This window comes from Sitophilus oryzae, unplaced genomic scaffold (assembly GCF_002938485.1).
Source record: "Sitophilus oryzae breed Bouriz unplaced genomic scaffold, Soryzae_2.0 scaffold_942_pilon_pilon, whole genome shotgun sequence".
In the NCBI taxonomy this organism is placed as follows: domain Eukaryota; kingdom Metazoa; phylum Arthropoda; class Insecta; order Coleoptera; family Curculionidae; genus Sitophilus; species Sitophilus oryzae.
Window position 1 is genome coordinate 153,699 of NW_022147575.1, and position 12,795 is coordinate 166,493.

The following is a 12,795-nucleotide window of genomic DNA, read 5'->3' on the forward strand; positions in this document are numbered from 1 at the left end:
TGAGTTATCATTAAAAATACGATTTGGGCATCTTTTAAGCGGCCATGAAAGGATACGAAAAAGAATTACACGATCAAATATATGTTTCCAAAGTGCTTTGATTACAAATTAATAGTTTTAACTCAGTCTTGGCACTCTAGATTGAAATTTAAAATGCTATTTTTATTTAATTGGAATTGTCTAAAATTGACGTATGGTATGTCATTCTATTCAGAATGTCATTTTCTATCAAATAAAATAAAAAAGTACTTAAGATACAATCTAAAAATACAAAGTTGTAGTCATTTCCGGTGAAACAGGAAGCGACCGAAGGTAATTGAATACGTCAATCAATCCCGATTTATGTCATATACTAACAAACCAAATTTCGTTGAATTATCTGAAAAAATAAAAAAGTGAGCCCCTTTGAGAAACACCTGGTAGAATCGGCTGAAAATGAAAACAGGTCTTAAAAATACACTATAACGAATAATCTACCAAAAGACCCCTGTGACCCTCCGCCTGCTAAATATTGATTCTTCAACGACAAAAGTTCTTAAACTGTTTACCGGTTAATTTATTTAATAAAATGCTTGCACTCGAAATCCGGGCACTCGAAAAAACAGCGACTACCTAAACGCATCCTAGATCTATAGAGCAAACTGGATGTCGTATTCTTCCCCGCACCACAGTTTACCTAAATTTAGTTGCTTTTTTTATAAATTGGTTTGATTATTTTTTTAACCTGTTACATTTTTTGTATATTTTATTTTTGTAACTTCAAAATTAAAGACATTTGCAGTAACTTATTACATCCCCTTGTATTGACGCCACGCTACGCCGCTGCTGGTACAAACCCTGTATATCTTCAAATGAGATCTTATAATATTGCTATTTATTTCAAAAACAAAATTTTGAAATATTCATATGTAATTGGCTATAATAACTGTCTTTAAATTAATTCATCAAAAAGTTTCATAACAATTTTTTTCTTCAAACGGATTCCCATTTTTTTATCACGTTACCATTAACGATTTTTTATTTGTTTTTTTTTGTTGATAAAAATGTCAAAGTTTACAGAATTAAAAATATAATTCTGCAAACTTTGATAATGTTCCTCTAGCTAAAGTAGCCCGTTTCCTTAATTTTAAATAGTAGCCTATGATGTTAAACTTCAAACAATATAAAATAATATAAAAAATAGCAGGTTAGTCGTGACTGACTAAGTTAAGAAAAAAACTCAAAATTTAAGTGAGGATGCAATCAATAATCACCACATAGGCTAATAAAACTACTTTTTCAAATTTGTCAAGCTTTCGAAAATTTTAATCCCATCATCAGGACAGTTTGACTGAGAAAAACATCCTCTGAATTCAGTCACTGTTTGATCGAGCTCGAAATAACAATGCAGAAATTAGTTTAATAAATTTAAAAGTAATGTCGTTTGGATATGTATTTTAATATTTTATAAAGGAAATGTCCTTGTATTCCAATGTCATACGATGCTAGTTTTTAATGCCTTTTTGTGCAGAGGATTTTTTTTTGCTAATTGACTCATTCAAACTCTCCTGATGAGGGGAATAAAATTCTCGAAAGCTTGACAAATTTGAAAAAGTAGTTTTATTAGCCTATGTGGTGATACTGGTGATTATTGACTGCATCCTCACTTAAATTTTGAGTTTTTTTTCTTAAAATAATATACATATCTCGTTATATTAAATTATGATATATTTTTACAACTTTGTATAAAATCAGGTTAGACGAACATTATTTTATTATAAAATATGTCCAAAAATACTATCCTAAATGATTACCAAACTATCGAAAGTTTGAACGTTTGAAACATAGACTAAAAAGCTATTAAAAAAATAATATCCAAAAGGTTTTATTAACCACTATCTTAAATATATAAAATTTATTTAATTATCTTTCTAAAAAAAGAAACTAACAGTGGGATTCTGTAAGCTCCGTAGCAAGAAATTTCTTACTAAATCACCACAATACACCAAAACACTTTTACTTTTACACTGGACGCGCGTTTCGCTAACCATGTTAGCATCATCAGCAGATGATTATAAACTAAAATACAATCTACAATTGGAGCGTTTATATACTCGCTCAGTGGGCACCGAGTGGGCGTGGCAAGATCTAGCCAACCGAGTCAGAACCCACCGAGCGTAACAGTTAGATTTCGGCCACTAGAGTAGTACGAACAAAGACCTTGAAGGAATTGGACCGTTGTCTCTGTTCATACTATCTTTACATTTATTAATTCTGGTGCTTTCATATGCATCTAATTGCTTGTAATTTGAGACTTGTTTAAGTAATTTTAAGTTATTAAGATCTATACAATGTTCTTTATCAACAATATGTTCGGCAACGCAAGATTTATTAGCATTTAACAATTACTCTTCAATTACTACCTGATAACAATTACTTAATAAGGTAAAACCAAAAAGCCCCAAACTTTCTGTATGATTATTTTTAATTTTTACGTATGTTATATTTATTTATGTTATGTTCTTTAAAATCAAAGAAGCGATTGCCATACATTAATAACATCTACAGATGCATGAGCAATACATTTATTTTTATTAGATTGTATTAAGAAAGCCCCTTTTATTTTTCTTTTAGAGGCTATCGCTTATTATTTCATTATAATTTTGGCGTATTATTATTCTTTATTTTCGAGAAAATTTAGTCCAAACACAAGAAATATTTTGTTGATGTTTGACCATCAAAATCTTAAAAATAAAAAAGTTGTCTAAAAATGTGCTACAATACGGATATAGTAAAATCCTTTATCTTTAATTTCCTTCTTCATTTGTATAAAAATACCTAGCCAGTTTTACATAAAACGTTAAATGCCGAACACTTATTTTGCTACATTTTCGGACTAGTAAAATGGACTCAGTAGTTAAAGCCAGTTTCCAAGCGTAGTCATTACTCATCTTTACACTTGCGACATATGAAACCACTCCTTAATATTTCGATAAAAAATGACCCAGACTATCTAGTAGGCTAGATTGACTAGGTCGTAATTCTTAGTCTTAATCGTAATTTTTAGTGAGCAAAGGTTATCATTACAAATAAGGATAACATTTGCAAAAAAACGGCTTTAAAACTTTATAAAAGTTTGCTTGTCTAAAATCATGGTCAGTTTCAAAATAATACAATGGCAACCAACAAATACCAACTACCTTCACCATATGTTACTGCCTCACCATTACAACCAACAGAAGACGAAGTTTATTATAGGTAAGAGCACTCCGTTTAATAATTATTAAAATTATGGCATAAATAAACAATAAATAAATTAAACACTTATTTTTGCTTTACTATAACTTGCATACGATGTTTCGTCCAAAATTATGTGACGCAGTATAGATTTTCTGATATTAGTTGACATTTAGTATCACATGTAACTAGATAGTCAAGAAAAATAAATGTTTTTATACTAAATCTTAAATAAGTTTAAAACGAGTTACTTTCCACTTTTTATACAGGAACTGTATTCCGGAAACTTTGGCAGCATATTCTGCAGATAAAAATAAATAAAAATGTTCGTATAGATGTATGTCCAAAAATGTTTAGTTTTGGAGATACAGGGTGTAGAAGTTTCATTTTTATTTCGATTTTTTCCAAATAATTTCTGCAGTAACGTCAATATTTGGATTAAAATTGGTGTCTGGGAGTTTTTTGACATGACAAATTTGATTTTGATGTCAGTATGACTCCTACTAGTAGAGGGCGCCACTTACTTATTTTTAACTGGTTTGAAGAGTAATAACTTTTCGTCCGTACCTGTATAAAACTAGTGAGTAAAAAAATATACATTTACAACGCTTTTTACGTAAAAAAGGTCTCTTGGTTAAACATGTTGACTAAATAGTTATTAGACTGAGATCATAAATTTGAAATGTTTTTGTACCAAAAGTTCAACAAAAACTGTTTTATCATCATTTTTTTGCAGAAAAAATAGATTAATTAAAAAAAAAATTCACAAATTTATCATTTCAGTGAAATAACTATCTACTCAACGTGTTTATTTTTCGTCAATAATGGCATGTATTGAATATTTCCATTCTAAATATCTTGAGAACGGTTGCTCGTAGCGATTTTTACAAAGAGATATTTTTTACGTAAAAAATCACAGAGATGTATATTTTTTCCCTCGATAGTTTTATACAGGTACGGACAAAAAGTTATTACGCTTCAAAACAGTTAAAAAACGTGTAGGTGGCGCCCTCTACCAGTAGGAGTCATATTGACAATGTCAAAAAACTCCCAGATACCAATTTTCATCTAAATATTGACGTTACTTCAGAAATTATTTGGAAAAAATCGAAATAAAAATGAAACTTCTACACTCTGTATCTCCAAAACTAAGCATTTTAGAACATACATTTATACGAACTTTTTTGCTGTCGAAGTTTCCGGAATACAGTTCGGACCACCCTGTATAAGTAAATATTAAAAAAAAATATTCTATAGTCTTCAATCACATAAATTAAACATGTTGACTAAATAGTTATTAGACTGAGATCATAAATTTGAAATGTTTTTTTACCAAAAGTTTAACAAAAACTGTTTTACAGTTGAGGGTTGGAACCTTTGGTGTTACACAGCAAAATAAAAACACTAAATCACCACAATACACCAAAACACTTTTACTTTTACACTGGACGCGCGTTTCGCTAACCATATTAGCATCATCAGCCTTTGAATAAGAAGACTAAGGAAGGAGCATAATGCTATCCATGTATTCATGCATGGTGGGCGGAAAAAGCACCATAAAAGCTCTCTAGGGTGGGGATCCTTGACAGTTCTGTTTGACGATTCATTTGACACATTTGAATTTGATTTAAAATTTTGTGGATTTGTCAGTCTTTACGGAGCTTATTTTATGTTATTTATTATTTATTCTACTACTGATAGTTGTATAAAGGTAGTAAATCTAGATGGAAATTGTGGCAGCACTTAAATTAACACTGACACTATCGCGATTTATCGAAAAAGACTAAAATAGTTGGTTGTGTAGCGTGCGGTAGATCTCGGCAAAAATTGAGTGAAATAATGGAACAACTTTTCGCTAGTAAGTGACTCTATAATATACATACGTGTAGCAAACCGATCATTTATGAAATTCACTTAAATTAACTAAATTATATATTTTTCTTGCATTTTAGCTTTTATTTATTACTTGTCAAAGATTAGATGTCAAAGAATTTAGATACGTTAATTTGACTTACCTGCTTCAGTAGCGTATCGGATGTTTGTGGTAATAAATATTTATTATAACTTATCTATTTTTATTAGAATTATATATTTTTATAACAATTTTAATAACTACCAACATTTATTCACAACGTAAAATAAAACAACAAATTATTGAGTCTACCCCATGTCTACCCTACATCATAGTTTTACATTTTTTAAATAAAATTAGAACGACACTGATAAACCGGAATCTAAGTCGACCATATTTGAGGCCCATCGCGGTGTACCTAAGATTTTTGATATGCTACTTCCTTAGTCTTCTTATTCAAAGTCATCAGCAGATGATTATAAACTAATAACTAACAGTTTATAATCATCTGCTGATGATGCTAACATGGTTAGCGAAACGCGCGTCCAGTGTAAAAGTAAAAGTGTTTTGATGTATTGTGGTGATTTAGTGTTTTAATTTTGCAAAAACTGTTTTATCATCATTTTTTTGCAGAAAAAAATATGATTAATTTATAAAAATAAAAATTTCCCAAATTTATTATTTCAGTGAAATAGCTACTATCTACTCAACGTGCTTATTTTTCGTCAATAATGGCATGTATTGACTATTTCCATTCTAAATATCTTAAGAACGGTTGCTCGTAGCGATTTTTACAAAGAGATATTTTTTACGTAAAAAATCACAGAGACTAGAGAATCACAGTTAAAACATATGTAGGTGGCGCCCTCTACCAGTAGGAGTCATATTGACATCAAAATCAATGTCTCATGTCAAAAAGCTTCCAGACACCAATTTTCATTCTAAATATTGATGTTACTTCAGAAATTATTTGGAAAAATCGAAATAAAAATAAAATTTCTACACCCTGTATCTCCGAAACTAACATTTCAGGACCTACATTTATACGAACTTTTTTACCTATTTTTATCTGCAGAATATGCTGCCGAAGCTTCCGGAATACAATTCGGACCACCCTGTATATTAGAACATATTTTCACTTTGCCGTTTTTCCAAAAAAAAAATCTAAAATAACCGAGTTATTTTACTTTGAAAATATCCAAAAAAATTTTTTTTTGCTAAAATTTTGAGAAGCACTAAATCTTTTCTGGATTTTCTTTCTTGTAAATTTAATCTACTACCTATGCTGTCATATTATCAACAAATTATGTTTTTTAACTAAAAACTAAAAAGAATTCAAAAAATTCCAAATTTTCAAAAAAAAATTTCTCGAAAAAAAAATCGTGTTTCTAGGGTCGAAATATACTAACACTAAAAATATTTACATTCATTTAAGCTCACCCTGTATACAGCTATTAAAATAGTACAGGATCCGGCTGCAAGAATATTATGCTGATTATATTTTTAATCAAAATCAAATTTTTATGTATATTCATCAATAGGGAAATACAATTTTAACAGGGTGCCATTGCCAATCAAAAAGTCTGCAACAGGGTTGCCACGGTTCAACATTTTTCCTACTACTTAAAGCGAGTCCGGCAATAATGCGTCGGGCATCTGTAGCTCCTACATTAAAAAAATTGGGAATTTTGGATAAGTGCAAACCTAAAGTATGTACCGGGATGTATTTCAGGCAAATATTTTAACTTCTACAGGGTGGCCTAAAAAGTAGGAGTGGATCGGATCACCCTTTATATTGTTGCATTTTTTGCTTCCTTTCTGATCACTTTACATAATCCTAATATATTATTAAATATGTTTTGATAGTTACGGAAATATTAATAAATAAATAAAACAAATATTGTTTCCAGCGTTTTAAAAAAAATATTAAAAATACAAGAAATGTATTGAATCAAAACTATACTAGCTATTTACTAGATATAGTTGGTCCGTACTTACTTTGATGTAAATATCGTAATCTTACACTAAACAGGATATTCAAAATTCTAAGCCAAATTTTCTAAAATATAAAATAATTTTTCTTGCTTTTTTTAAATGGAACCGTTAAAAATTCTAAAATGCTTTAAATAAAAAAAATTATAATTTTTTAATTCTCTATCTAATAAAGAAGTAATAACAGGGTGTTCCATTTAAAAAAAAACGAATAGAGTGTAATAATCCTGCAGTTGGATCTTAGACTATAATATATTTGTAAGGCTTTTTTATATTCTTTTTTTAATCCTTATTTTAAGACATTTGGACGACTTGAAATTAGAATCACCCAAACAAAACACCAAATACGGTGTAGCTATTTTTGGCGTTGGACGTGCAGGTATGTATTATTATTTTTATTTTTTTTATAACCAACCCTTAGGCTAAAAACAAAAAAAAACATATAATAGTGAAGCATTTCACCTCACCGTGATATATGGTCACTTCATGTTCACTTCGCCATAGTTACGATAGACTTATAGTTCCAGTTTTTACTCTTAGTTTTATTTATACATAGTTTTTTTTTTATTTACAAGTAACTTTAATAATAATCAGGAAAGGAAAGTTTTTTTAATTCTTTTTGAATGAATCTGTCGACCTCTCTGACTTTGTTTTGAAAACAATTTGCCTCAATTTTTAATAGCACTAAGCGGTCCCGCCGTCTGAAGCTCTAAATGGAAAATTTCAAAGAATCCATTACAAAATACCAAGGTTCTATTTTAAAATCGTACTTACTTTTTAAAGCCTCTTAAATTTGCGTTTTCTCCAATACAGTTCCTTATAATCAACACTAGTTTTTTTGTGTTAATACATGGTGTCTACCATTTTAAAAGTTAATTAAATTTTTAAAATAAAATGAAACACCGAGTTGTTTAACTTTGAAAATCAAAAAAAATTCTTACATTTTGACAACCGCCGATATCTTTGTTAAGAAGGGCCTTAATAAGATAGTGTTGGCTTTAAAAAGACCAGTTCTGATTAGAGATGGGATTTTCTTCCGATATATCGATAAATAGTTATGAATATATCGAATAATAATAGGTGACTTTAAAATTATCGATATATCGATATGATAGGTAACAATATATCGATAAGTATCAATTTATCGATAGGTCGATAGGTCGATATATCGATAATTTTAAGATCATCTATTATTATGTGATATATTAAACTATCGATAGTTATCGATATATCGGAATTCGTATCGATTTTCCTTAAGCATTAATTATTTTTGTGGGTATATTTTTATCTATCTTTTTAGAAACCTGAAAATTAATTGAATATTTCAAAATATAAAATAGTACTGGATAATACTGAGGGAATAAGGATGATTATCGATATATCTATAATTATCGATAAACCGATAACTATACTGATATATCGATAATTATATATCGATATAATATAAAAACATATCGATAGGTAAAATCCATTATCGCCCATCCCTAGTTCTGATCATAGACGAAAATCATAAATTGCAAATTGATATTCTTAAAAGTAATGGAGTAATTTTTAGGCACAATTCATTTGAGAAACATACTTAACAATAGAAGACTGGATTTGTTGTATATCGTCGAGGATGAAGAAGACAGACTTGAGAAAATTGAAAAATATTATTGCCTTGATCCTAAAAGTGTAAGACTGATTAGTGGGAAGCAAAGTTCTTTAGTGTACAGCGATCCTAAGTAATAGATTTGTTATAATTAAAGTTAAGGAGGTACATAGAGTTAAAAAGCCAGTATATTTGGTAATTTTTGCCTCTATGGGACCTCAAGAAAAACATTATTTTACTATAACCATCCTAAATATTTTAAGAGTACGCTTTGTGGTTGTATCAACGCCTACTGATACACACGAAGCGATCATAGATCAAGCCTTGAAGCATAACAAAGCTGTGTTTTGTGAAAAACCAATCTCAAGCGATGTAGGAGTTACCGTTAAGTTGTTTGCCCTGGCTCGCCAAGTTAACCAACCCCTGTTCAGTGCTTTTAACAGGTATGATATTACCAAATTAGAGCCTTTATGTGTATGATCTCTTGAGCTGACTTACACTATATATGGACTCTTAAGAATATTTTATGAAAATAGTCTTCTATCTTAAAACATACGTTTAATATGCAAAACATGCAAAAGAGCATTTTACATATACCAGTATAAAATTATTCGTTATAGACGTTTCGACCCATCATATGCCAATATCAGGAAGAGAGTTAGAGCTGGTGAAGTGGGCAAGGTACTAACTGTCAAAGTATGCAACCGGGATGCACCCATGCCCTCATTAGAATTTTTGAAGATATCAAGTAGGTATATGTTAATAATTAAAAAAATCGATTCCCAGAATATATCGATATATGTGATACCTCCTCAATTTCAGGTGGTGTCTTCTACGATGCCTTCGTTCATGACGTCGATCTAGTCCTATATTCACTGGGGGAACTACCCGACAAGGTTGTGTCTTTTTCGCATGCCACCGTCCCTGAAATCAAGGCCCTTGGCGACTACGACAATGTTTCGGTTCTTTTGTCGTTTCCCAGTGGCACAAACGGGATAATAGATCTTTGTCGACAATGTAGCTATGGTAATGAACAACGATTGGAAGTTTTTGGTGAAAAAGGTAATCAAAAGCACACAATTTAGCCAAAGTAAAGTTTAGGAAATAGATACTTAATAACAAGGGTTGTCTTCAATGACTAAAGAATATAAGGACATGTAACGCCCAAATACGGGCTGCAGTAGAATTTGTGACCTTAGACGCCATTCTTTTGATGGCAAACAATGAGTCATCATCTGGTCACCAGCGACAATTTTAGCGATTTTTAATAGTTTGTGTGTAGTGAACTTTGTATAAACTTTATTACAATGGTGATTAGTTGTTCAGCTTTCAAGTGTAAAAGCAGCAAAGATAAGCAGCAGGAGTTACGTTTCATAGGTAAATAAACGGTCCGCTCCACCTTTTTAGCGTTTTCTTAGTTTTCTTATTGAATTCGATAATTATTTTTCTGATATTATATGTACTTGATATGTGCTATACGTCGATACTAGTTTTGTACCTTTTGTTAACATTTTAATGCGTTTTTTCGTAATTAATTAGTATGATACCACCGTATACACCATAGGCGTAGTCAAAACATTTATCAAAAAATATAAATATCTCTTCAAACAGCTAGATTAAGAAAAATATGTGCCACGGCACTGTTCGGTGACATCGTCACAATTTGCTCTCGGGTGTTATTTGTCCTTGGATTCTTTAGTCATTGGTTGTCTTTTATATTTTGCATATAGAAACATAGTATATACCTGTCAACATATATCAAATGTCAAAATTTCTTCCCAAATTCAAATTGTAAATTATATTTTCACTAATTTATTATCGATTTTTTGCAACTAAAATCCTCGATTGCAGGAATGCTTAAGGCGGAAAACAGAGCTGCATTGGGCAACGTCGAACTGTACACGTTAGAAGCTGTCAGCAAAGGTCCCATTGACTATTCATTTCCATCCAGGTATAAGGAGGCCTACGAAAGGGAATTACAGCATTTTGTAGACGTTCTTGATGGCACTGCAACGATTTTGGTTACCGAAAAAACTACAATGGCCGTTTCCAAGATAGCCACTGCCGTGGAGGAGTCCGCCAGAACAGGGAAAATCGTACAACTGAGATGGACAGCAGATGAAGCCATTGAATAAGAATTTTTTTAGAAAAATTGAATGTCTAAATAAATTTATAGAATAAAGACTGTGTTTAAAATAAATTGATAATAACCGAATTAATTAACTTAATTTTTTTTAACATTTTGAGAGCCGCCGGCAACTATCGATAATCAGCCGCAAATACCAAGCAATTACCTGGATCTCGGCTTGTTCGATGTCCAGTGTTGACACATCAACTAGAAAGATTAAAAAACGACTTGGAAAATTCAAATTAAAAGTAAAAAACTTACATAACAATAGAAAACGGGACTCCGATAAATAGCAGATCGATATAATTAGGTTGGAGCGTCGCGTCGCATCGTATCAACGATATGAAACGGACGCATGAAAATCAAGCTTAAGTGTATATCTTTAAGCAGTTTTTTAGTCCATCATATATCGTAACACAGATACACAAGGGTAAATAGATGATCCTATCTCAAGACTTGCCACATCGCCTACAAATAATTGAATCGATTTCAGTATCGATTATTTCACAAACTGCACTTTCACACGTTCTCAAATGGATAAATTCCGTAAATTGTGATGAAATAACAATCGACCAGGATCGCGTATAATCTCTTTTTTTCCTACACTCTGACATCTGTCTGTCGAGTGTGTATGCGTTTTGCTAGATCTTCTATCTATAGATTAAAAACATTTTTAATTAGGTTTAATTAATTTAATTCTTCAAATATGGAATTCTGTTTTGTTAAAGACTATACACTCACCGCTACGAAAAACGGGCACCTTAAAATTTTCATTTATTTTAGAGTTTTATATATTGTGTTCTAGGGGACCGATTTTGATGATTTTTTAAGCAATTTGTAGCTAAATTATTTGAGTTGTTAGCAGCTCTTTCTAAATTAAAAATGAAAGTTGCCATCTGTCAATTATTATCCGACAATTTAACTCGAAATAACAAATGTGTGGTATCAAATTATTCTTAAAAAAATGCCTTTTCCAAATATGTTAATGAGCCACCCTTGTTCAATTTGAAAAAATTGAGATATGATTAAAGGTACGTTTTGGGCATCTTTTATCCGGCCAGGACAAGACACGAAAAACAATAGACGATCAAATCTATTTTTAAGACTCCTTGGTTGAAAATTAGTGTTTTTAACATACCCGTGGCACTATGGATTGAAATTTAAAATACGATTTTTCTTTAAGTGAAAATGTCAAACGTTAACACGTGATATGCCATTCTATTCAGAGTGTCATTTGCCATCGAATAAAGTAATAATATACCGAGGGCTCCATTTAAAAATTAAAAGTTGTAGTAATTTCCGGTAAAACAGGATGTGATAAAAAACAATTGAATACGCCAATCAATCCTAATTTATGTCATATCACCAAATTTCGTTTTTTTATCTGAAAAAATAAAAAAGTTACAGAGGTAAGCCACTTTCGAGACGCACCCGGTATATATATTAAAATTATTGCAAAAGACATTTAAAAAAGAAAAACTTCAATCCTTGTTTATTTACAAGGCTTCAATCAAACACATTATTTTTTGCTGTAAATGTTGATAGTAATGGTTAATTATATCTTCATTCCACGCTGTATAAAAATGATAGATATCGCACCTAAATGTCAGTGGTGCGGCTGAAATTAGTTCGATCTAAATGCAAGGCGTCGTTTACGAAATTATCGCTTGCAATACCACCTGGGTAATTCTCATTAGGGACGTCCACTTAAAAAAAAATATCGATATTATCTATATCGATATTTTTTAATTTATTATAGTACTACAAATAAAGTTCCTACCTCTCATAAATATATAAAAATAACGTTAGACTCCTTCATTAGTCTATCTACTAATTTAACGATTGACGCATAACTTTTACTATCGATATTTTAAATTATCGATACTCTGACACATCCCTAGTTTTATTGGTTCTTTTTACGTAAATTTATCTACACCTTTACAAAAGGGGAACGTCGCTGCATTCGATTTTTAACCGTTTTGACATTAAATATCGTCCTTATTGCTTCATCGATTG

The 12,795-nt window shown here is 30.8% G+C and overlaps 1 protein-coding gene across 1 annotated transcript; it reads left to right on the plus strand.

Annotated features, from left to right (window-relative positions):
• The first annotated feature begins 3,051 nt into the window (after nucleotides 1–3,051).
• On the plus strand, nucleotides 3,052–10,858 carry LOC115890997 (inositol 2-dehydrogenase-like). The gene is made up of 7 exons (XM_030911380.1): nucleotides 3,052–3,237; nucleotides 7,360–7,439; nucleotides 8,616–8,784; nucleotides 8,915–9,094; nucleotides 9,272–9,399; nucleotides 9,474–9,713; nucleotides 10,503–10,858. The coding sequence occupies exons 1-7, from the start codon at nucleotides 3,155–3,157 to the stop codon at nucleotides 10,784–10,786; spliced, it is 1,164 nt and encodes a 387-aa protein (XP_030767240.1). The 5' UTR covers nucleotides 3,052–3,154; the 3' UTR covers nucleotides 10,787–10,858.
• Nucleotides 10,859–12,795: the final 1,937 nt, after the last annotated feature.